General features: G+C 40.0%; 2 protein-coding genes across 5 annotated transcripts in view; both read left to right on the plus strand.

The window, feature by feature from the left end:
- Window positions 1-5,938, plus strand: part of LOC133561207 (peroxisome proliferator-activated receptor alpha-like) — a 40,682-nt gene extending 34,744 nt beyond the window's left edge. The window contains exons 7-8 of the mRNA XM_061914517.1: window positions 2,665-2,908; window positions 2,971-5,938. Of these exons, the coding sequence (XP_061770501.1) occupies window positions 2,665-2,908; window positions 2,971-3,215 (489 nt within the window). The 3' untranslated portion in view covers window positions 3,216-5,938. The remainder of the gene's footprint in view (window positions 1-2,664; window positions 2,909-2,970) is intronic.
- Window positions 5,939-13,700: 7,762 nt separating this feature from the next.
- On the plus strand, window positions 13,701-26,233 carry cdpf1 (cysteine rich DPF motif domain containing 1). Of its 4 annotated transcripts, none has more exons than XR_009808607.1 (5): window positions 13,701-13,879; window positions 14,062-14,173; window positions 17,327-17,455; window positions 18,331-18,443; window positions 22,556-22,581. XR_009808607.1 is itself a non-coding variant. In XM_061914520.1 (4 exons), exons 2-3 carry the CDS (start codon window positions 21,803-21,805, stop codon window positions 23,018-23,020), a joined length of 474 nt encoding a protein of 157 aa, XP_061770504.1. In that variant the 5' UTR covers window positions 18,341-18,443; window positions 21,565-21,802; the 3' UTR covers window positions 23,021-23,022; window positions 25,220-26,233. The 4 variants fall into 4 exon arrangements, 2 of the variants coding, with proteins under 2 accessions (XP_061770505.1, XP_061770504.1); XR_009808606.1 differs by lacking the exon at window positions 22,556-22,581 and adding an exon at window positions 19,716-20,080 and having other exon boundaries at window positions 13,702-13,879; XM_061914520.1 differs by lacking the exons at window positions 13,701-13,879; window positions 14,062-14,173; window positions 17,327-17,455 and adding exons at window positions 21,565-21,811; window positions 25,220-26,233 and having other exon boundaries at window positions 18,341-18,443; window positions 22,556-23,022.
- The last annotated feature ends 337 nt before the right edge of the window (window positions 26,234-26,570 follow it).

Raw genomic sequence — 26,570 nt, forward strand, 5'->3', positions numbered from 1 at the left:
CAAAATTTTGCCGGTCCCGGAATATCCCTAAATAAAGCTTTTAAGTGCCTTATTTTCGTTATCTTCGAAACCACTATGCATTTTCCTGTGACGTCATACAGTGCTGCCAATGTAAACAAACAATGGGAATACCACAGCAAGATATAGTGACATTAGCTCGGATTCAAACTCAAATTTCAGCGACTAAAGCGATTCAACAGATTACGCATGTATTGAAACAGATGGTTGGAGTATGAAAATATTGAAGAAAAAACTGAAACTATTGAGCAAATAGCTATTGACGCTATTCATAGCCATAGCATGGCCGAATAGCTGCGTTAGCATCGCCGGTAAAATGTGCGGACCAAACGATCAGGACTTTGACATTTTGTGACACTGGAGCAACTTAAATCCGTCAATTGGTAAGTGTTTGTTTTGCATTAAATGTGTGTGTAAAGAAACGTAATATAGTTGCAAATGCATCTGCAGGTTATCCATACATCTCTGTGCCATGTCTGCTTTAGCACCGCCGGTATATAGCATGTTAGCATCGATTAGCGTAGCATGTTAGCATCGATTAGCTGGCAGTCAACACCAACAAAACTCAACTTTGTGAATTCGTTGATTTTATAGTTGCAAATGCATCTGCAGGTTATCCATACATCTCTGTGCCATGTCTGCTTTAGCACCGGCGGTAAATAGCATGTTAGCATCGATTAGCGCAGCATGTTGGCATCGATTAGCGCAGCATGTTAGCATCGATTAGCTGGTAGTCAACATCAACAAAACTCAACTTATTGAATTCGTTGATTATATAGTTGCAAATGCATCTGCAGGTTATCCATACATCTCTGTGCCATGTCTGATTTAGCACCGCCGGTATATAGCATGTTAGCATCGATTAGCGTAGCATGTTAGCATCGATTAGCTGGCAGTCAACATCAACAAAACTCCCCTTTGTGAATTTGTTGATTTTATAGTTGCAAATGCATCTGCAGGTTATCCATACATCTCTGAGCCATGTCTGCTTTAGCACCGCCGGTAAATAGCATGTTAGCATCGATTAGCGTAGCATGTTAGCATCGATTAGCTGGCAGTTACATCAACAAAACTCACCTTTGTGAATTCGTTGATTTTATAGTGACAAATGCATCTGCAGGTTATCCATACATCTCTGTGCCATGTCTGCTTTAGCACCGGCGGTAAATAGCATGTTAGCATCGATTAGCGTAGCATGTTAGCATCGATTAGCTTGCAGTTACATCAACAAAACTCACCTTTGTGAATTCGTTGATTTTATAGTGACAAATGCATCTGCAGGTTATCCATACATCTCTGTGCCATGTCTGCTTTAGCACCGGCGGTAAATAGCATGTTAGCATCGATTAGCGCAGCATGTTGGCATCGATTAGCGCAGCATGTTAGCATCGATTAGCTGGTAGTCAACATCAACAAAACTCAACTTATTGAATTCGTTGATTATATAGTTGCAAATGCATCTGCAGGTTATCCATACATCTCTGTGCCATGTCTGCTTTAGCACCGCCGGTATATAGCATGTTAGCATCGATTAGCGTAGCATGTTAGCATCGATTAGCTGGCAGTCAACATCAACAAAACTCAACTTTGTGAATTCGTTGATTTTATAGTTGCAAATGCATCTGCAGGTTATCCATACATCTCTGTGCCACGTCTTCTTTAGCACCGCCGGTAAATAGCATGTTAGCATCGATTAGCATAGCATGTTAGCATCGATTAGCTGGCAGTCAACATCAACAAAACTCAACTTTGTGAATTCGTTGATTTTATAGTTGCAAATGCATCTGCAGGTTATCCATACATCTCTGTGCCATGTCTGCTTTAGCATCGCCGGTAAATAGCATGTTAGCATCGATTAGCATAGAATGTTAGCATCGATTAGCGCATCATGTTAGCATCGATTAGCTGGCAGTCAACATCAACAAAACTCCCCTTTGTGAATTCGTTGACTTTATAGTTGCAAATGCATCTGCAGGTTATCCATACATCTCTGTGCCATGTCTGCTTTAGCACCGCCGGTAAATAGCATGTTAGCATCGATTAGCTGGCAATCACGCCGCAACCAAATGTGTCTGATTAGCACATAAGTCAACATCAACAAAACTCACCTTTGTGATTTCGTTGACTTTATCGTTGCAAATGCATCTGCAGGTTATCCATACATCTCTGTGCCATGTCTGTCATCGCCGGTAAAATGTGGAGACACTTTGGCACATTCAATGGGGGTCTGGCGGCAGATTTCTTGCCAGTGGTGCAACTTGAATCCCTCCCTGTTAGTGTTGTTACACCCTCCGACAACACACCGACGAGGCATGATGTCTCCAAGGTTCCAAAAAATAGTCGAAAAAACGGAAAATAACAGAGCTGAGACCCAATGTTTACAATGTGTTGAAAATGAAAATGGCGGGTGTATTACCTCGGTGATGTCACATTCTGACGTCGTCGCATCCAGAGCGATGAACAGAAAGGCGTTTAATTCGCCAAAATTCACCCATTTAGAGTTCGTAAATCGGTTAAAAAAATATATGGTCTTTTTCCTGCACCATCAAGGTATATATTGACGCTTGCATAGTTCTGGTTATAATGTTCCCCTTTAACAGCGATGAACAGGTACATTAAACTTAAACTTCTCCCGCTGACTTTTAGGTGACGCTCCTCAAGTACGGCGTCTACGAGGCCCTCTTCACGCTCCTGGCCTCCTGCATGAACAAAGATGGCCTCCTGGTGGCGCGCGGCGGAGGCTTTATCACCCGCGAGTTCCTCAAGAGCCTCCGTCGGCCCTTCAGCGACATGATGGAGCCCAAGTTCCAGTTCGCCACGCGCTTCAACGCCTTAGAGCTGGACGACAGCGACCTGGCCCTGTTCGTGGCCGCCATCATCTGCTGCGGAGGTGAGCTCGTCCGAGGTTTATCCCTCCTTCAAAGTCCTCACCTTCCTGTCCTTTTTTTCCAGACCGTCCGGGCCTGGTGGACGTGTCCCTGGTGGAGCAGCTCCAGGAAGGCATCGTGCAAGCTCTGCGGCTCCACCTGGTGGCCAACCACCCAGATGACGCCTTCCTCTTCCCGAGACTGTTGCAAAAACTGGCCGACCTCAGAGAGCTGGTCACCGAGCACGCTCAGTTGGTGCAAGAAATCGAGACGACGGAAGACACCTCGCTGCATCCCCTCTTGCAGGAAATCTACAGGGACATGTACTAACTTAAATATCACGACCAGGTACACTTTCACTCATACTGCACAAGAGAACTTTGTTTTAGGGAGAACTACTGTACTGTGAAAAGGGGGCCATATTTTACATTGGAGACAGACTAAAGCAATCATATGTAAAACTATACATATATATATATATATATATATATATATATATATATACTCTGTTTCCATATGCGTTGGGAAATTGTGTTAGATGTAAATATAAACAGAATACAATGATTTGCAAATCATTTTCAACCCATATTCAGTTGAATATGCAACAAAGACAACATATTTGATGTTCAAACTGATAAACTTTTTTTTTTTTTTGCAAATAATCATTAACTTTAGAATTTGATGCCAGCAACACGTGACAAAGAAGTTGGGGAAAGGTGGCAATAAATACTGATAAAGTTGAGGAATGCTCATCAAACACTTATATGGAACATCCCACAGGTGTGCAGGTTAATTGGGAACAGGTGGGTGCCATGATTGGATATAAAAACCCATCCTATCCATCCATTTTCTACCACTTATTCCCTTTTGGGGTCGCGGGGGGCGCTGGCGCCTATGTCAGCTACAATCGGGCGGAAGGCGGGGTACACCCTGGACAAGTCACTACCTCATCACAGGGCCAACACAGATAGACAGACAACATTTACACTCACATTCACACATCCATCCATCCATTTCCTACCACTTATTCCCTTTTGGGGTTGCGGGGGGCGCTGGCGCCTATGTAAGCTACAATCGGGCGGAAGGCGGGGTACACCCTGGACAAGTCGCCACCTCATCGAAAGGCCAACACAGATAGACAGACAACATTCACATTCACACATCCATCCATTTTCTACCACTTATTCCCTTTTGGGGTCGCGGGGGGCGCTGGCGCCTATCTCAGCTACAATCGGGCGGAAGGCGGGGTACACCCTGGACAAGTCGCCACCTCATCGCAGGGCCAACACAGATAGACAGACAACATTCACACACTAGGGCCAATTTAGTGTTGCCAATCAACCTATCCCCAGGTGCATGTCTTTATAAAAACAGCTTCCCAAAAAATTCTCAGTCTGTCACAAGAAAGGATGGGGCGAGGTACACCCCTTTGTCCACAACTGCGTGAGGAAATAGTCAAACAGTTTAAGAACAACGTTTCTCAAAGTGCAAATGCAAAAAAATTAGGGATTTCAACATCTACGGTCCATAATATCATCAAAAGGTTCAGAGAGTCTGGAGAAATCACTCCACGTAAGCGGCATGGCCGGAAACCAACATTGAATGAACGTGACCTTCGATAACTCAGACGGCACTGTATCAAAAGCCGACATCAATCTCTAAAGGATATCACCACATGGGCTCAGGAACACTTCAGAAAACCACTGTCACTAAATACAGTTTGTCGCTACATCTTTAAGTGCAAGTTAAAGCTCTACTACGCAAAGCGAAAGCCATTTATCAACAACATCCAGAAACAACGGCGGCTTCTCTGAGCCTGAGATCATCTAAGATGGACTGATGCAAAGTGGAAAAGTGTTCTGTGGTCTGACAAGTCCACATTTCAAATTGTTTTTGGAAATATTCGACATTGTGTCATCGGGACCAAAGGGGAAGCGAACCATCCAGACTGTTATCGACCTAAAGTTCAAAAGCCAGCATCTGTGATGGTATGGGGGTGCATTAGTGCCCAAGGCATGGGTAACTTACACATCTGTGAAGGCACCATTAATGCTGAAAGGTACATACAGTTTTTGGAACAACATATGCTGCCATCTAAGCGCCGTCTTTTTCTTGGACGCCCCTGCTTATTTCAGCAAGACAATGCCAAGCCACATTCAGCACGTGTTACAACAGCGTGACTTCGTAAAAAACGAGTGCGGGTACTTTCCTGGCCTGCCTGCAGTCCAGACCTGTCTCCAATGGAAAATGTGTGGAGCATTATGAAGCGTAAAATACCACAGCGGAGACCCCGGACTGTTGAACGACTGAAGCTCTACATAAAACAAGAATGGGAAAGAATTCCACTTTCAAAGCTTCAACAATTAGTTTCCTCAGTTCCCAAACGTTTATTGAGTGTTGTTAAAAGAAAAGGTGATGTAACACAGTGGTGAACATGCCCTTTCCCAACTACTTTGGCACATGTTGCAGCCATGAAATTTTAAGTTACTTATTATTTGCAAAAAAAAATAAAAATTATGAATTTCAGCATAAAATATCTTGTGTTGGCCCTGCGGTGAGCTGGCGACTTGTCCAAGGGTCCCCCGCCTTCCGCCCGATTGTAGCTGAGATAGGCACCAGCGCCTCCCGCGACCCCAAAGGGAATAAGCGGTAGAACATGGATGGATGGATATCTTGTCTTTGTCGTGCATTTAATTGAATATGGGTTGAAGAGGATTTGCAAATCATTGTATTTTGTTTATATTTACATCTAACACAATTTCCCAACTCATATGGAAACGGGGTTTGTGTGTGTATATATATGTGTGTGTGTGTGTGTGTGTGTGTGTGTGTGTGTGTGTGTGTATATATATATATATATATATATATATATATATATATATAAATTGCCTGACTAGTATAGTGGCCATTTGGTGTCAAACCTATGTAACCTTGTATATTATTTAAAAAATGTGTGCTATTTTTTTTTGCATTTGAACAACCCTGCATGATGATTGAAATGTGACTTCTCAAACTACAAATGAGGCTTTCATAAATAAAATACAAAATACTGACTGCATCACTTTTTTGGACAAATACACACTTTTGAAAGTACACACACAGAATGTATTTAACTTTTTTTAATGTTGCCATGTCGATTTCTGACAATCATAGTGAGGTTCATTTGTGTCTTGACTATGAATTTTGTGAACATACTTTTTTTTTTTTATACCAGCTGAAAATGTCATTGTATGAAAGTGTGTGTGTTCAAAAATTCAGTTTGTTAAAATTCAGTCTACAGAAAATTCAGCGTAAAAAACTTAAATGCAGAAATATTTCTTGCTTCAAAACTCGAGACCCATCCATCCATCCATCCATTTCCTACCGCTTATTCCCTTTTGGGGTCGCGGGGGGCGCTGGCGCCTATCTCAGCTACAATCGGGCGGAAGGCAGGGTACACCCTGGACAAGTCGCCACCTCATCGCAGGGCCAACACAGACAACATTCACACTCACATTCACACACTAGGGCCAATTTAGTGTTGCCAATCAACCTATCCCCAGGTGCATGTCTTTGGAAGTGGGAGGAAGCCGGAGTACCCGGAGGGAACCCACGCAGTCACGGGGAGAACATGCAAACTCCACACAGAAAGATCCCGAGCCTGGATTTGAACCCAGGACTGCAGGACCTTCGTATTGTGAGGCAGACGCACTAACCCCTCTGCCACCGTGAGACGCAGTTCCGTTTAAAAAAATAAGTGTGTAAAAAATTCAGTGTAAAACATTCAATGTTTAAGAAGTCAGTGTAACATGATATGAGCGGCTTTAAAACTCAAGACCCATCCATCCATCCATTTTCTACCGCTTATTCCCTTCTAGTGTGTGAATGTGAGTGTGAATGTTGTCTGTCTATCTGTGTTGGCCCTGCGATGAGGTGGAGACTTGTCCAGGGTGTACCCCGCCTTCCGCCCGATTGTAGCTGAGATAGGCGCCAGCGACCCCGAAAGGGAATAAGCGGTAGAAAATGGATGGATGGATGGAACTCAAGACCCACTTATGTTAAATTTAAATTAAGTGTAAAATCGTTCAGTTTAGAAATATTTGTTGCTTCAAAACTCATTACTGTTACTGCGGTATAGCTCGGTTGGTAGAGCGGCCGTGCCAGCAACCTGAGGGTTGCAGGTTCGATCCCCGCTTCCACCATCTTAGTCACTGCCGTTGTGTCCTTGGGCAAGACACTTTACCCACCTGCTCCCAGTGCCACCCACACTGCTTTAAATGTAACTTAGATTTTGGGTTTCACTATTTAAAGCGCTTTGAGTCACTAGAGAAAAAGCGCTATATAAACATCATTCACTTCACTTCACAATTAAAAATTCGGTGTGTAAAAACTTCATGAAAAAAATTTAAAAATATTTAAGTGCAGATATATTTGTGTCAAGTTTAAAGTTTAATTCACTCAATTTTTTTTTACACCGACTTTAAAACTATTTGACAAAATATTTTTTCAAAAGACAAATGTTGCTCAAATGTTTTTATTTAATAAAATTGTCAGCATTATTTGATGTAAAAAAAAAAAAATTAAAATGCAAAAAATTCAGTCTAAAAAAACTTTCGGAATAAAGACACAAATTAACTTCTTTCTGCAATCAGTGCTGTTTTAAAATAGTTTCAATAACCGGAAACAACAATAGATAAATAAATAGTACTTTATTGATTCCTTCAGGAGACTTAGCGACTTAGACTTAGACTTCCCTTTATTGTCATTAAAATTTGAATTTTGCAGTACAGATACGAACGAAATGTTGTTGCTTTTGCTCATGGTAGTGCAGGATACAAGAGCAATAAGGTGCAGATATGAATAAATAGATTACTGTACTGATAAATACTTTGCACTTTTGCATATGCATCCATTTTTATGGATGTATGTTATATTGTGTTTATATTCCCGCGAGTTCCCTCAGGCAAATTTAAATAATGATAATATAACAATAATTAATGACTCAATTTGTTTTTTAGTAGTCTGTAAAATAAGCTGTATTTTTGTTAAAAATGACCATAAAATTTATTATTTTATGGTCATTATTAAGCTATATCAGTGGTTCTCAAATGGGGGTACGCGTACCCCTGGGGGTACTTGAAGGTATGCCAAGGGGTACGTGAGATTTTTTTAAATATTCTAAAAATAGCAACAATTCAGAAATTCTTTATAAATATATTTATTGTATAATACATCAACAAAATATGAATGTAAGTTCATAAACTGTGAAAAGAAATGCAACAATGCAATATTCAGTGTTGACAGCTAGATTTTTTTGTGGACATGTTCCATAAATATTCATGTTAAAGATTTTTTTTGTGAAGAAATGTTTAGAATGAAGTTCATGAATCCAGATGGATCTCTATTATCCATCAATCAATAAATTAATATTTATTTATATAGCCCTAAATCACAAGTGTCTCAAAGGGCTGCACAAACCACAACGACATCCTCGGTAGAGCCCACATAAGGGCAAGGAAAACTCGCACCAGTGGGACGTCGGTGACAATGATGACTATGAGAAACCTTGGAGAGGACCCCATATGTGGGCAATTTCCCCCCCCCCAAACACACACACACACATAGGGGACCGAAAGCAATGGATGTCGAGCGGATCCAACATGATATTGTGAAAGTCCAATCCATAGGGGATCTAACATAACCGTGAGAGTCCAGTCCAAAGTGGATCCAACACAGTAGCGAGAGTCCCGTCCAAAGTGGAGCCAGCAGGAAACCATCCCAAGCGGAGATGTCCCAGCCGATACACAGGCGAGCGGTCCATCCTGGGTCCCGACTCTGGACAGCCAGTACTTCATCCATGGCCACCGGACCGGACCCCCTCCACAAGAGAGAGTGGGACATAGGAGAAAAAGAAAATAAACGGCAGATCAACTGGTCTAAAAAGGGAGTCTATTTAAAGGCTAGAGTATACAAATGAGTTTTAAGGTGAGACTTAAATGCTTCTACTGAGGTAGCATCTCGAACTGTTACCGGGAGGGCATTCCAGAGTACTGGAGCCCGAACGGAAAACGCTCTATAGCCCGCAGACTTTTTTTGGGCTCTGGGAATCACTAATAAGCCGGAGTCTTTTGAAGGCAGATTTCTTGCCGGGACATATGGTACAATACAATCGGCAAGATAGGATGGAGCTAGACCGTGTAGTATTTTATACGTAAGTAGTAAAACCTTAAAGTCACATCTTAAGTGCACAGGAAGCCAGTGCAGGTGAGCCAGTACAGGTGTAATGTGATCAAACTTTCTTGTTCTTGTCAAAAGTCTAGCAGCCGCATTTTGTACCAACTGTAATCTTTTAATGCTAGACATGGGGAGACCCATATTATTCTATTACAATCCCCAAAGAGGGCACTTTAAGTTGATGATTACTTCTATGTGTAGAAATCTTTATTTATAATTGAATTACTTGTTTATTTTTCAACAAGTTTATAGTTATTTTTATATGTTTTTTTCCAAATAGTTCCAGAAAGACCACTACAAATGAGCAATATTTTGCACTGTTATACAATTTAATAAATCAGAAACTGATGACATAGTGCTGTATTTTACTTCTTTATCTCTTTTTTTCAACCAAAAATGCTTTGCTCTGATTAGGGGGTACTTGAATTTAAAAAATGTTCACAGGGGGTACATCACGGACACCAGGTAGCCCATAAGGACCAGATGAGTGGCCCGCTGGCCTGTTCTAAAAATAGCTCAAATAGCAGCACTTACCAGTGAGCTGCCTCTATTTTTTAAATTGTATTTATTTACTAGCAAGCTGGTCTCGCTTTGCTTGACATTTTTAATTCTAAGAGAGACAAAACTCAAATAGAATTTGAAAATCCAAGAAAATATTTTAAAGACTTGGTCTTCACTTGTTTAAATAAATTATTTTATTTTTTTACTTTGCTTCTTATAACTTTCAGAAAGACAATTTTTAGGGAAAAAATACAACCTTAAAAATGATTTTAGGATTTTTAAACACATATACCTTTTTACCTTTTAAATTCTTTCCTCTTCTTTCCTGACAATTTAAATCAATGTTCAAGTAAATTTATTTTTTTATTGTAAAGAATAATACATCCATTTTAATTTAATTCTTCATTTTAGCTTCTGTTATTTCTACGAAGAATATTTGTGAAATATTTCTTCAAACTTATTAAGATTAAAATTCCCCCAAAAATTATTCTGGCAAATCTAGAAAATCTGTAGAATCAAATTGAAATCTTATTTCAAAGTCTTTTGAATTTCTTTTACAATTTTTGTTGTGGAAAATGTAGAAGAAACAATGATTTGTCTTTGTTAGAAATATAGCTTGGTCCAATTTGTTATATATTCTAACAAAATGCAGATTGGATTTTAACCTATTTAAAACATGTCATCAAAATTCTAAAATTAATTTTAATCAGGAAAAATTACTAATGATGTTCCATAATTTTTGTTTTTAATTTTTCCAAAAAGATTCGAGTTAGCTAGTTTTTCTCTTCATTTTTTTCGGTTAAATTTTGAAATTTTAAAGAGTCGAAATTGAAGATAAACTATGTTCCAAAATTTAATTTTAATTTTTTCCCTGTTTTCTCCTCTTTTATACTGTTCAATTAAGTGGGGTTTTTTCATCATTTATTCTCTACAAAAAACCTTCCGTAAAAGGAAAAAAAATGTACGACGGAATGACAGACAGAAATACCCATTTTTTTAATATACCGTATTTCCTTGAATTGCCGCAGGGCAGTGGTCCCCAACCTTTTTGTATCCGCGGACCGGTCAACGCTTAATAATTTGTCCTTTTTTTTTTTTTTTTTTTTTTTTTCTTCTTTGTCATGAAAAAGGGACGTTTTTGTCATGAAACAGGGAGTTTTTTGTGGTTGGTGCACTATTTGCAAGTGTATATTGTGTTTTTTATGTTGATTTAATTAAAAAAAAAAAAAACATATATCCATCCATCCATTTTCTACCGCTTATTCCCTTTTGGGGTCGCGGGGGGCTATATATATATATATATATATATTTTTTTAAATAAAAAATTCTTCTGCGGCCCGGTGGTTGGAGACCACTGCCGCAGGACATATAGTATGCGCCTGCCTTGAATTACTGCCGGGTCAAACTCGCTTCGCAAAATAATTAGCACATGTTTAGTATTGCCGCCTGTCATCATTTTCAAAATGGAGCCGGCTGATTTCAATACCGGTAATTTGAAATCGCATAAAGGGAAGAAGATTAAGAGCTATTCAGTAGGATTTAAGGTCCAAGCTTACATCACACTCAATTTTTTACTGCATACCTTTGGTAAGTGCCGGAGTGAGGAGACATTTTAAAATAATTATCACATGCTTACTTTTACCGCATGCCTTTGGTAAGCACAGGAGCGAGAAGAGGTTTTAAATTAATTAGCGCCCCGGCGGAAATTCAAGGAAATACGGTATATATAGATTTATTTATTAGAGGTAAATTGAGCAAATCGGCTATTTTTGGCCATTTATTCAATCAATCAATCAATCAATGTTTATTTATATAGCCCCAAATCACAAATGTCTCAAAGGACTGCACAAATCATTACGACTACAACATCCTCGGAAGAACCCACAAAAGGGCAAGGAAAACTCACACCCAGTGGGCAGGGAGAATTCACATCCAGTGGGACGCCAGCGACAATGCTGACTATGAGAACCTTGGAGAGGACCTCAGATGTGGGCAACCCCCCCCCCCTCTAGGGGTCCGAAAGCAATGGATGTCGAGCGGGTCTAACATGATACTGTGAAAGTTCAATCCATAGTGGCTCCAACACAGCCGCGAGAGTTCAGTTCAAGCGGATCCAAGACAGCAGCGAGAGTCCCGTCCACAGGAGACCATCTCAAGCGGAGGCGGATCAGCAGCGTAGAGATGTCCCCAACCGATACACAGAGGTGGGTAGAGTAGCCAGAAATTCTACTCAAGAGTACAGTTACTTTAGAGATATATTACTCAAGTAAAAGTAAGGAGTAGTCACCCAAATATTTACTTGAGTAAAAGTAAAAAGTATGTTGTGAAAAAATTACTCAAGTACTGAGTAACTGATGAGTAACCTGATTACAGCAACAAATAATGCACAAAAACATAAAAATAGCAATGAGCAAATTCAGAGCCAGGAATATCTCTTAAGTAACTAAAACAATAATATATATTAAATAATTATACATTAAAATAAAATGAAAAAAATGGCACATTGAGCCACAATAACTTAACAGAACCATGGCCTCAGTAGGCATTCATAGATTTGATTGATTGATTAAAACTTTTATTAGTAGATTGCACAGTACAGTACATATTCAGTACAATTGACCACTAAATGGTAACACCCCAATAAGTTTTTCAACGTTTATCAATTACTTAATAAATGACCAAGTCGAGGTGATCTACCTCATATATACATACACACACATATCATTTATACACACACATATCATACATACACACACATATCATATATATATACATATATATGTATATATATATATATATATATATAAATATATATATATACAGTATATAATTTATATTTATTTTGCCGTTTTTGTTCACATGTTGAAGGTGTTTTAATGAATATACATGCATGTTTAACATATAGATTCCTATCTTTCATGAAGACAAGAATATAAGTTGGTGTATTACCTGATTCTGATGACTTGCATTGATTGGAATCAGACGTTCACGTTTTCAAATGGAGGAGAAAAAAAGTTCCTCTTTTCTGTCTAATACCACATGAAAGTCGTTGGTTTTTGGCATCTTATTTGTCCAGCTTCCATATTCGTTTTTATACACTTTACAAGAAATACATTGGCGGCAAACTCCGTAGCTTGCTAGCTTGTTTGCGCTGGCTTTCGGAGACTCTAATTTTGTTAACGCAGGTGCGTTGGAGCGGCGCTTTTATTGTGAAGACAGGAACTGTGCGATCAGTCTTTAGGCTTATGACGGGAAGTACGGTTGCAATAAAAAGTGTCTTTTTTCCTTTACACTTTTGATTGATTGATTGATACTTTTATTAGTAGATTGCACAGTACAGTACATATTCCGTACAATTGACCACTAAATGGTAACACCCCAATAAGTTTTTTAACTTGTTTAATTCGGGTCATGTGACCGCCTGGCTCTGTTTGATTGGTCCAACGTCACCAGTGACTACATGTGATTGGTGAAACGCAGGCATGTGTAGATTTTACTTTGAAGCTCTGTCATTGACCAAAACAAACATTAATAGATTGATAAAAAAAAGTAGTGAGTAGCGAGCTGAATGTAGATAAATGGAACGGAGTAAAAGTAGCGTTTCTTCTCTATAAATATACTCAAATTAAAGTATGTTGCATAAAAACTACTCGTAGAAGTACAATTTATCCCAAAAGTTACTCAAGTAAATGTAACGGAGTAAATGTAGCGCGTTACTACCCACCTCTGCCGATACACAGGCGAGCGGTCCATCCTGGGTCCCGACGAGCGGTCCATCCTGGGTCTCGACTCTGGACAGCCAGTACTTCATCCATGGTCATCGGACCGGACCCCCTCCACAAGGGAGGGGGGGACATAGGAGAAAGAAAAGAAGCGGCAGATCAACTGGTCTAAAAAGGAGGTCTATTTAAAGGCTAGAGTATACAGATGAGTTTTAAGGTGAGACTTAAATGCTTCTACTGAGGTAGCATCTAATTTAAGTGTGTATCAAACTGGTAGCCCTTCGCATTAATCAGTACCCAAGAAGTAGCTCTTGTTTTCAAAAAGGTCGGTGACCCCTGCTTCAGACAGTGGAGTGGTAATACTCCCCCGAGCCTGCAGGTGGCGCTGCAGGACCTTATAACGACAAACAGGACGCGCTTCTCCATTTCCCTTTTCTAGTATATAATGGAGCAAACTACAACGGAACCCTGTATAAATACATTTACATGCCAACTTTGTGGTTTAAGTTGTCCTTTTACTTGCTTCGGACAAAAGCCACCAAACACCAGAGCCATAGTGTGAGTTCACAAAAAAGCTGCAGCAGGACGTCGTGTGGCGAGTTGGATGCTAACTAGCTAGCTATGCTAACAGCTCGCTGCTACGTGCGGAACCGACACTTCAAAATGTCGACTTTTTTTTGCTTTTCTCTTCTTTTATGGACCTGGCGTGTGTTGATGTGTATGTTTATTGTGTTGTCTAGGTTGCTGGAGGAGTGTTTTGTGACTAAAGACCCCTTCAGCCCGGACAAGGAAAAGTTCCTCGTTTTGGGTTCAAAGTGCAACTTGTGCGATGCTACAGTTTGTGTTGGCGCGGTAAATGACCTTTTTTTTTTATCCTATCTCCCTTCTAACGACTGTTTTGACCCTACATTGCTGTGTGGCTTCAACCTTATCCTCATGTGACCTCGTATCATGTGTCCTCAAAATGTACACCATGTGCTGAGTGAGCAGTAGGACTGAAGCAATCTATTTGCGGCGTGCATTCATTAAAGACCTACTGAAATACGATTTTATTATCCAAACGGGGATAGCAGGTCCATTTTATGTGTCATACTTGATCATTTCGCGATATTGCCATATTTTTGCTTAGTAGAGAACATCAACGATAAAGTTCCCAACTTTTGGTCGCTAATAAAAAAGTCTTACCTGTACCGGAAGTAGCAGACGATATGCGTGTGTGGCGTCACGAGTTGTGGAGCTCATCACATTGTTTACAATCCTAGCCACCAGCAGCGAGAGCGATTTGGACCGAGAAAGCGACGATTTCCCCATTAATTTATTCGTGGATGAGGAAAGTTAGAGTGAAGCACTAGGAAAAAAAAGGCGACCGCAGTGTGACTGATCAAGTCAAGTCAGCTTTATTTAAATAAATGGGTTGTACTTGTATAGCGCTTTTCTACCTTCAAGGTACTCAAAGCGCTTTGACACTACTTCCACATTTACCCATTCACACACACATTCACACACTGATGGAGGGTGCTGCCATGCAAGGCGCTAACCAGCACCCATCAGGAACAAGGGTGAAGTGTCTTGCTCAGGACACAACGGACGTGACGAGGTTGGTACTAGGTGGGATTCTAACCAGGGACCCTCGGGTTGCGCACGGCCACTCTCCCACTGCGCCACGCCGTCCCATTTATCAATTTCTTTACATGTAAGACATACAAAGGAATCGAAATTGTTTCTCACTCTCCCATGCGTAGACAAAATAAAAAGAAAACACAACGTGAATATGTCTACCTACTAAAGTGACAATATATACAGTTCCTGTTGTTTTTAAATAAGATATGGCTGTAAACAATGAGTGTTTCATCAGTAGTGCAAATACTTGTGATATACTTAGCAGCAGATGTGTGCAATTTTGCATAGACATTTTTTGTGGGTCATGGGGTTTAGAGTTCAGATATCGGACACATTTACTACGATAATTCTGGAAAATCCTTTATAATAATAATAATAATGGATTAGATTTATATCGCGCTTTTCTATTGTTACATACTCAAAGCGCTCATTTTGATGTGGGAACCCATCATTCATTCACACCTGGTGGTAGTTCCTCACCTCAACACAATGCGCCAGTTTAAGGATGTCACGAAGAGGAACTAAACTCATTCCTCGCGCCCGCCCATATCAGGCACAAAGCTTTTATGGCCCCGTTGCAGCACCTTAAGGGGGTTGGAGGGGTGAACGGTGGGCGTCGTGACGTACTAAAACGAAACGGGTATACTTAAGCTCTGACGGCACAAACGACTTAGGAAAGAAAAAAAAAAAAAAAACTTAGATTTATATCGCGCTTTTCTATCAATCAATCAATCAATGTTTATTTATATAGCCCCAAATCACAAATGTCTCAAAGGACTGCACAAATCATTACGACTACAACATCCTCGGAAGAACCCACAAAAGGGCAAGGAAAACTCACACCCAGTGGGCAGGGAGAATTCACATTCAGTGGGACGCCAGCGACAATGCTGACTATGAGAAACCTTGGAGAGGACCTCAGATGTGGGCAACCCCCCCCCCCCTCTAGGGGACCGAAAGCAATGGATGTCGAGCGGGTCTAACATGATACTGTGAAAGTTCAATCCATAGTGGCTCCAAGACAGCAGTGAGAGTCCCGTCCACAGGAAACCATCTCAAGCGGATCAGCAGCGTAGAGATGTCCCCAACCGATACAGGCGAGCGGTCCATCCTGGGTCCCGACGAGCGGTCCATCCTGGGTCTCGACTCTGGACAGTCAGTACTTCATCCGTGGTCATCGGACCGGACCCCCTCCACAAGGGAGGGGGGGACATAGGAGAAAGAAAAGAAGCGGCAGATCAACTGGTCTAAAAAGGAGGTCTATTTAAAGGCTAGAGTATACAGATGAGTTTTAAGATGAGACTTAAATGAGACTTAAATGCTAAACGCTCAAAGCGCTCACAGAGAAGTGGGACTCATCATTCATTCACACCTGTTGGTGGTAAGCTACATCAGTAGCCACAGCTGCCCTGGGGTAGACTGACAGAAGCGTGGCTGCCAGTCATCATTCATTCACCAGTGTAAGCGGCACCGGGGGCAAAGGGTGAAGTGTCCGGCCCAAGGACGCAACGGCAGCGATTTGGATGTCAATAGGTGGGAAGCGAACCTGCAACCCTCAGGTTTCTGGCACGGTCGCTCTACCCACTACGCCATGCCGCCCCTATCTGCTTATTGTGTTACTAGTGTTTTAGTGACATTATACTGTCGTAGCTGAAAGTCGGAGGGGTGTGGTGACCGCCAGTGTCTCTGAGGGAAGCCATGGAGGAGCCAAGAAAGTCGCAGCTGCCTCTTTGACAGCTGCAGGAGGAACGACAAAAGCTCCGCTCACGTTTACGGTAAGAGCCGACTTATTACCACAATTTTCTCACCGAAACCTGTCGGTTGACATGTGGTAGAGAAACCTGTTCGCCTGACCGCTCTGTTCCATATTAAAGCTTCACAAAAAACAAAGAAACACCGGCTGTGTTTCGGTGCTAAAGGCAGCTGCAATCCACCGCTTTCCACCAACAGCATTCTTCTTTGACGTCTCCATTATTAATTGAACAAATTGCAAAAGATTTAGCAACACAGATGTCCAGAATACTGTGTAATTATGTGATTAAAGCAGACGACTTTTAGCCGTGAGTGGTGCCGGAATAAAATGTCCGCTACAACCAATAACGTCACAAGCCCGCGTCATTCCGCAACGTTTTCAACAGGACACTTTGCGGGAAATTTAAAATTGCAATTTAATAAACTAAACCGGCCATATTGGCATGTGTTGCAATGTTAATATTTCATCATTGATATATAAACTATCAGACTGCGTGGTCGGTAGTAGTGGCTTTCAGTAGGCCTTTAAAATGTACACCATGTGCTGAGTAAGCAGTGTGATTGAAGCAATCTACTTGCGGTGCGCATTCAATAACGTGACACCTTTTTTTTTTTTTTTCGCTGACCTGGCAGGACTGCAGCCTTTTCTACACCAGGAGGTTCTGCATGCCTTGTGTCAACAAGAACTTGGACCAGTTCCCCCGGCAGATTCAGGCCGAGCTGGCCAAGAAGGGGCAGCCGTCCATGGACACCAAGTGATAGGTTTCTAACGTCTTGTCCTTTTTGTTCTTTTATATGACAAACACAGCTCTCTGCATCATGGCAACACTTTTGTCAAAATATGTGGACATTTTCTTGTATTTTCAGGTTTACATTCGCTTTTAACAAGAAAAGGAGAAATATAATTGTAATTTATAACATTTGTATGGACGTACCACGCTTAAAATATTCAGTGTATCAGAATGTGGAATTAAATTATGGAAAGGATTAACCAAAGAAATCAAACAATGTACTAATAATCCACTTCAATAAACTTAGTGTTTACAAAATAGAAAGAAGAACCATGATAAACATTCAGACTTTATTTCATCCATCCATTCATTTTGTAGATAATCTTACCAGATGAAATATAACTTATTTCACTAATTATTTATTTAATTTGATTGTTATTAGTTATGGAGCATATTGTGATTAAATTGAGAACATGAAGTGAAGAAAAGTGTTTGCAACTGCTATGTAAAGAAAAAGGGGTAGGATTAAATAAGCTCTACTTCTTCCTACTCCTTTTCGAACGTGTTGAATAGAGAAACTGGAAATTGTGTTGTATCATGTATGCACGCATGTTCAAAATAAACACAAACTCAACTCAACATGTACATTTTAATATATATAGATATTTGTTGCTAAGGTATGAATGTTATATATGAAAAAAAAAAATGGACATATTGAAGTCGCTTGTAAAGCCTATAGTAATACAACTCTTTATATGACCAAAAAATTAATTGGGGAAAAAAAAATTAAAGTCTATGTAAACTTTTTATTTTACAACAGTCATCACAATATGTTTTGCTCTTACATCATCATATGCACTAGCTAGGATTAAAGGCTACATTTTATTGTTCTTTTATTTCCTAAAGCCTCCGCTGTGCAAAGTGCAGCGACACAGTGGCAAAGTCGAACAGCGATAGGCACCCAGCCAACTATGACGGCACCGCTCCCTCCTCGACACTGACGTCAGCACTTTCAAGAGGTTTGTGCTCTTGTTGTCCCTTTTTATTTAACCCTCTCAACCCGCCTGCAAACGTCACGTTGACCGTACGTAACCTCTAACCGCTGAGTGGATTTGCGGTGATTCAATCAAGTTGTGCTCTAAGTCATTTTATGGGCCGTCACAATCAGATCAAGCTCGCTGTCTTGTCGCTTGATGGTTGTGATAGCGCAGCCACATGGCCATGCTTCAATCCATCTTACAGGTGTGTCCTTATCTGATGACAATGAGCCTTTAAACTCTTTACAGCATGCAGGATAACAGTTATTGATATTAATGTCACCATCCTAAACCAATGAGGCTGTAATCTGCACTGTAGATGGCAAATCCCCCTGAAATTGAGCTTAATCCTAAAGATAAATACATTGTGGACTTTAGCGCTACTTAAAAAAGTTTTAATACAAATGCAAACAACATTATTTTTTAAGAATAATCTTTATTTTGGGTTTTATTGTCATAGTTTCTTTTTAAGTACCTGTGCATTTAAATGTCTTTGTTTATATAGTACTTTGCTCTTTTTGGAATGATACCTAAAGCACATTACATTATACCAGTACAGCACATTCACTTATCAATTGAGAGTTACATATATTATGTATGTATGTATAAAATTATACAAACAAAAATATGTTGCTATATATAGTTATATATTTGTATTTTTATTCATCCATATTTGATTTTTTTCTTAAAAATAGTTTTTCCATTTGTTCGTCTTTTTTAGATATATTCATATTTATTTTTTTATCAGTTCATGACTAAGTACAAAAATATTATTTTAAATGGTATTTGTAATTTTTTGCTATTTTATAATCTATTTTAATTAAGGTCATACTTAACAGTAAACGATATTCATAAATATCTTTAAATATGTTTCAGACATAATTATTATATGTAGTATAGATTGTGGCTGACATATGTATTTTTGAAATTCAGATTTTTATGATTTGTAGTAGTTAACCCTCAAGGGACAAATGCTGACTTTTTGTCATTTCAGTAATTCTTTTGCTGTATTTTGCCCATAATTATTGTTATACTCAAAACGTGTTGAGGACTATTAAGTTCACAAATATTACTTTGTATGATATTAGTTGTTAGTCTTCACTTTATTTTATAATATATATTAAATCAATTGAGGTGACAGTGAACATAAAAAATATTTAAGTAGTTTTTTTTCAAAATAAAAGTTTTAGACATTTATGTAATAAAGATTGTCATGTTTTTTTTTTAATTCCGATTTTTTCTGATTTGTTGTAGATTAACCCTCTGGAGACAAAGGCTGTCTTTTAAAGTTAAAGTACCAATGATTGTCACACACACACACATTAGGTGTGTTGAAATGTGTCCTCTGCATTTGACCCATCACCCTTGATCACCCCCTGGGAAGTGAGGGGAGCAGTGAGCAGCAGCGGTGCTGCGCCCGGGAATCATTTATGGTGATTTAACCCCCAATTCTAACCCTTGATGCTGAGTGCCAATCAGGGAGAAAACGGGTCCAATTTTTATAGTCTTTGGTTTGACTCGGCCGGGATTTGAACTCACAAGCTACAGATCTCAGGGCGGACTCTCTAACCACTAGGCCACTGAATATTGTTATTTTATTAAATTTTTGGCCATTGTTATTGTTGTACTCCATAATTCTTTCTAAGAGGTTGTTTTTTTTCCATGTTAACTTTCAATGTCCAATTATTTCACAGGTGTACGCTACACTGTATATATAGACATACAAGTCCTTAAAAAGTTGTTTTAAACTTATTTTGTTTAAATCTCACAAGCAACTTCAGCCTTTAAAGGTCTTTTGATCACATGTCAGTTTTCGACTGATAAACATTTGCATAACGAGTTGTTTTCATAAATTAAACGTGACAATCTGATCAAAAGGGCCAACACTTCAAAAAAACAAAACACTAAATGTGTGATCATTTTGTTTTGGACCAGAATTTATGGAGAAATCTGAGCAAAAAAAAAAGTTATTTCTGTCCGTCCGTCATCAGTTGAGTACTATTAAGTACAAAAATATGTGGTGTTTGTTATTTTTCACAGTATTTATTAAATCGATTGAGGTCATAGTGAACATTAGAAATATTATGTGTATGTATGTATGTATGTGTATATGTAGGTGTATATATACACGTGTGTGTGTGTATATGTATGTATATATATGTGTGTGTATATGTATGTATGTGTGTATATATATATATATATATATATATATATATATATTTATATGTATATACATGTTGGTTTGGTGTTCAACTCGGAGGGTTAAAGTAGAAATAAGTTGTAAAATATAGAACACCTTATAAAGTATTCACTGTATTTTCGATGTTGCATTTGCGTGTTCATCCCATTTTATTAATTTTGACATAGCCAATGAATTCACTTGCTAATCATCACATATCATAGCAGTCCCTTGTTACCAAGCAAACATGCCTTCTTGTGGCCCTGAGCGGCATGAAAGTGAAAGGGAGCAATTTGATTGGTCGCTTCATGTGTCAAAGCCATGATAACATTTCTGCTTTCTCCATGTCTTTTGTCACACATCAAAGAAAAAATATTTTAAAACCTAATTCTGAATACGACCGGCCGCTTTGTGGCTCTGAAATGACATCATTCATTTAATGTGGTAAAATCCATGTTTTAAAGGCCTACTGAAATGACATTTTCTTATTTAAACGGGGATAGCAGGTCCATTCTATGTGTCATACTTGATCATTTTGCGATATTGCCATATTTTTGCTGAAAGGATTTAGTAGAGAACATCAACGATAAAGTTTGCAACTCTTGGTCGCTAATAAAAAAGCCTTGCCTGTACCGGAAGTAGCAGACCATGTGCTTGTGACGTCACGGGTTGTGGAGCTCCTCACATCTGAACATTGTTTACAATCATGGCCACCAGCAGCGAGAGCGATTCGGACCGAGAAAGCGACAATTTCCCCATTAATTTGAGCGAAGATGAAAGATTCGTGGATGAGGAAAGTGAGAGTGAAGGACTAGGAAAAAAAAAAAGACAGGGCAGTGGGAGCGATTCAGATTTTATTAGACACATTTACTAGGATAATTCTGGAAAATCCCTTATCTGCTTATTGTGTTACTTGTGTTTTAGTGAAATTATATATTCGTACCTGAAAGTCGGAGGGGTGTGGTGACCGCCAGTGTCTCTGAGGGAAGCCACATTTCTCGACGAGTCGAAGCGAATGCAGCAGGTCGGTCTGGGCTGAGCTTTTTCCCCCCCTCCTCCACGGTGGAAGCATCCCACGTTCGGGGGCGGCCGGTCAGAGGAGGCGAGAGAGTCCGCAGCTGCCTCTTTGACAGGTGCACGAGGAACGACGCAAGCTCCGCTCATGCCTACGGTAAGAGCCGACTCATTACCACAATTTTCCCACCGAAACCTTCCGGTTGACATGTGGTAGGGAACCATCTACGCTTGAAAGCTTCACCTTGAGGAATGTAAACAAGGAAACACCGGCTGTGTTTGTGCTGCTAAATGCAGCCGCAATACACCGCTTCCCGCCTACATCTTTCTTCTTTGACGTCTCCATTATTAATTGAACAAATGGCAGAAGATTCAGCAACACAGATGTCCAGAATACTGTGGAATTATGCGATTAAAGCAGACAATTTATAGCTGGGATCGGGGCTGGAACTACAATCAGTGACTTCACGCGCAGGCGACGTTTTCAACAGGATACTTAGCGCGAAATTTAAAATAGCAATTTAGTAAACTAAAAGGGCTGTATTGGCATGTGTTGCAATGTTAACATTTCATCTTTGATAAATAGACTGCGTGGTCGCTAGTAGTGGCTTTCAGTAGGCTTTTATTGAACAGGAGAGGTTGAGCATATGGCGTATTTGTTCAGCGTGAATGCATCACTATGTCAACAAATGCTGCAGTCAAACTATTAATGAGGCCATTACTGGTGTGTAGAGTTAATCCGATCTTCCGTAGTGGTGCTTTAGGGAGGCTCAGTGGGCGGTCCAAAGGAGCGCGGAGCCAATGAATGGCCGTCTCTGTTTAAATAGTCCTTGATGTCAACTTCTTCACTCACTGCAGCTCTAACGCCATGTTGGCTGCTCTGTCCTGACTTGTCTTGCAGCTTCACTACGCACCTGACAGGAGTCGCCCCAATCACCTTCCCCCCCTGGATTCTTACCCACTTGTTTCCTTTCATGGAGTATCCGCGCCGCGCCACTTGGGAATAGTTTTTTTTTTTGTCAAAATGTCAGATGTTCGCCTTTCCGACGCGACCGTGGAGAGGGTGGACGCGCCGCAGCAGGACAACGGCAGACCTCCGGTGCGCAGGGCCCTCTTCGGGACACCTGACCCGACAGAGATAAGCGAATGTCTGAATGCTTCCATCGGGGAGGGCGTGCAAGCGTTTAAGGAGCGCTATAACTTCGACCCGGACCTCGAGACGCCACTTCCCGCGGGGAACTTCGTGTGGACGGTGGACCGCAGCGCACCGGAATTCTTCTCCAGGCCGCCTCACAGGAAGAAACCCTCGCCCGCAGGGGCTGAAGGAAACAAGGCGCAGGAAGCCAAAAATCTCGCGGAGCAGTAAAGGTACTCCAATAATGTCACTTTTTTTTTTTTTCCCCCACACATCGCGTGTAGACGTAACATTGACAACAACAGAAATATTACACTGTACAACTGCGCATCTGCCATTGAAGGCATCACCATTTAAACAGCACGTACATAGGCAATAACGTAGGTTTACAGCCTTGCATGTGCCATTGAACGCACCACCATTTACGCCGCACGTACACATTAAGACGCGAGAACTGCCTTTTAACAGTTTTGATTGATTGCTTGATACTTTTATTAGTAGATTGCACAGTTCACTACATATTCCGTACAATTGACCACTAAATGGTAACACCCGAATACGTTTTTCAACTTGTTTAAGTCGGGGTCATGGTATAGTTTTACAACAGCGCTCGTGCCAGTGAACGCATCACCATTTAAACAGCACGTACATAGGCAATAACGTAGGTTTACAGCCTTGCATGTGCCATTGAACGCACCACCATTTACGCCGCACGTACACTTTAAGACGCGAGAACCGCCTTTTAACAGTTTTGATTGATACTCTCATTAGTAGATTGCACAGTTCAGTACATATTCCGTACAATTGACCACTAAATGGTAACACCCGAATGAGTTTTTCAACTTGTTTAAGTCGGGGTCATGGTATAGTTTTACAACAGCGCTCGTGCCATTGAACGCGTCACACTGCCCCCTGCATAACACCGCACGTACACAGGTAATCAACACAAACCCCGGCGTGTGTTGTTGGTCGCCTTATATAACGCCCCCGCCCCAAACTGCCTTTTAACAAATATGGTATAAAAGCGTACAAGTCCCATTAAACGCATCATATGATGCCCATAGCAGTGGTTCTCAACCCCTGTGAACATTTCTTTAATTCAAGTACCCCCTAATCAGAGCAAAGCATTTTTGGTTGGAAAAAAAGAGATAAAGAAGTAAAATACAGCACTATTTCATCAGTTTCTGATTTATTGAATTGTAAGACTGTGCAAAATATTGCTCATTTGTAGTGGTCTTTGTAGAACTATTTTGAAAAAAATATGTAAAAATAACAAAACTTGTTGAAAAATAAACAAAGATTTCTACACATAGAAGTAATCATCAACTTAAAGAGCCCTCTTTGGGGATTGTAATAGAGATCCATCTGGAGTCACGAACTTAATTCTAAACATTTCTTCACAAAAAATGAAATATTTAACATCAATATTTATGGAACATGTCCACAAAAAATCTAGCTGTCAACACTGAATATTGCATTGATGTATTTTTTTTTCACAGTTTATGAACTTACATTTATATTTTCTTCAAGTATTATTCAATAAACATTTTTTTAATTGTTGCTATTTTTAGAACATTTTTGAAAAGTCTCACATACCCCTTGGCATACCTTCAAGTACCCCCATTTGAGAACCACTGACCCAGAGTTTGGAACTGTGCATATGCCTTGGCTATAACACCGCACATACACTGGTATAACTAGGCATAACATCACCATTACATCTTAACTATTTAGTTTATAACCAGACGTGTGCCATTGAATGCATTGCATGACGTTAAAACCGCATTTTGATCCAAAATATTACACTGTTCAACCGTGCATGTGTCATTGAACGTATCATATGACAGACAAACTGCCTTTTTAACAAATATATATGTAACACATACCTTGCATGTGCCATCGAATGCACCACACCTACACCTGCATAATACCAAACTAACAGGTTTTCTATAACCGACCATTAAGTGCCATTAAACGCATCTTATCTAAATGTCCTTTTATACAGTGTGTGCTTTGGAATGCATCACAGTGCCCCCACACAACACGCACGTACACAGGTAATAAATAACACAGTTCACACCCGGGAATGCATCACAGCGCCTCTCTAAACTGTAAGCACTGCACATAAACAAATGATGCAGTTTAAGTGCGGTGCGTGGGCCATTAAATGCATCACAATGTCATCTTTATAATGTGAATACTGCAAAGAAACAAATAATGCACCTTATGACCATGCAAATGCACCATAGTGCCTCACAATAATGCAAACTCTAAACATAAATGATAGTACATTTTACATCGTGCATGTGCCCATGAATGCACCACAAGGCATCTTGTATTGTGAACACTGCACACATAGTGTCTGTACAATTGAATGCATCACAATGCCTCTTATTACTGTTCATTAAAGACATCTTCTTGTTGTTGCAGCCTATGTGAAGGGGAGCGCAGAGAGAGAAGAGACAGTCCTCACAAGCAGGCTCTCCCATAGGAAGGCACGAGAGGCTGCACAAGCACTGAACATGTACACTATCAAGTTTTGGCACTCTTATTGATATTCTTTTTTTTTAATTCTTAAATTGCCTCAGAAGCAGCAGACAATGTAGCAAAAGTGTGCATATTGATGACCCTCCCTTCCCCATCGTTTGTGCTGTTTTTACTACCTATGTTCTTATATGTAGCACATAAAAAGCTGAATGCTTTTCATGCCTGTGTTTTTGGATAATATGTGTGAATTTTGACACGGGTGGGGGTGGTTTAGTTGCAGTGCAATTTCCACCTCCCTCCTAAAATATTTCAAGTGGTCATGTTATGTTGTAATTATTCAGGTCTTTTTTTTTTTTTTTAATGCAGATTTCAACAGTCATCAGGGTTGTATGGAAACTTAAATGTCTTCCTTTTTGTTCTGGCTCTTCCATGGGAACAGCCACAAAAGACAAAGTTTACATGAGAATCTATATGTCCCCCTTTTTATTTCATCCTGTTGTGTTTTTTTTTCCCCTCCCTGAGTTTTGCCAAAGTGTGCCTTTTTTGGTTTGGGGGATGGACAGTTGAGCAATATTCGACCAAATTTTCCAATAATAATCCTAAGAAATGTTATTATTTGAATGCACCCCTGAGTGATGAACAGTCCAGATTTAAAAGATAAATGAATTAAAAAAAATCACTGGGCTACTTATGCAAATATGTGAAATTCATGTGGAACATGTCAATTGCACTATTATTCCTCTTTTTTGTGTGGGCAGAACAACAAAAGCGCCCTCTGAAGTTGACCTGTGTGCCTTTTTTTTTTTTTTTGAAAAACACTGAAAAAAGTATACTAACTTATTTATGTTGTGCTTTGTGTGTGTCTGTGTGTGTGTATGGCTTTCCCAAAGCGACGTTTTTTTGTAAATATATTTTAATCATTATTTGAAAAAAAGGTAAATAAACGGTTGTACATCATTGCTCTGGTGGTCTGTGGCTTATTGTTTTGCATCGCAACTCAACTTAAAAACAACTGCATGATTTGTGTGCAAAAAAAAAAAAAAAGTATTTTGTGCTCATCTGGAGCAGAAGGAAGAAAAAAAAACAAAAAAAAAACTTTCCTCTTTGTAAGAAGGAACGAGAAGTGGCTTGCAGACTGTCCAATCAGGGAAAAGAGCAGAAAAGCACACCACTTGGAGGGAACCAATCAGGTAGCAGTGGGCGGGACTATGTGTACGGTACAGGCTGTTCTTTTCATAACGCACACACACACACACACACACACACACACACACACACGCACACACACACACAC

This window comes from Nerophis ophidion, linkage group LG10, assembly GCF_033978795.1.
Source record: "Nerophis ophidion isolate RoL-2023_Sa linkage group LG10, RoL_Noph_v1.0, whole genome shotgun sequence".
Taxonomy (NCBI): domain Eukaryota; kingdom Metazoa; phylum Chordata; class Actinopteri; order Syngnathiformes; family Syngnathidae; genus Nerophis; species Nerophis ophidion.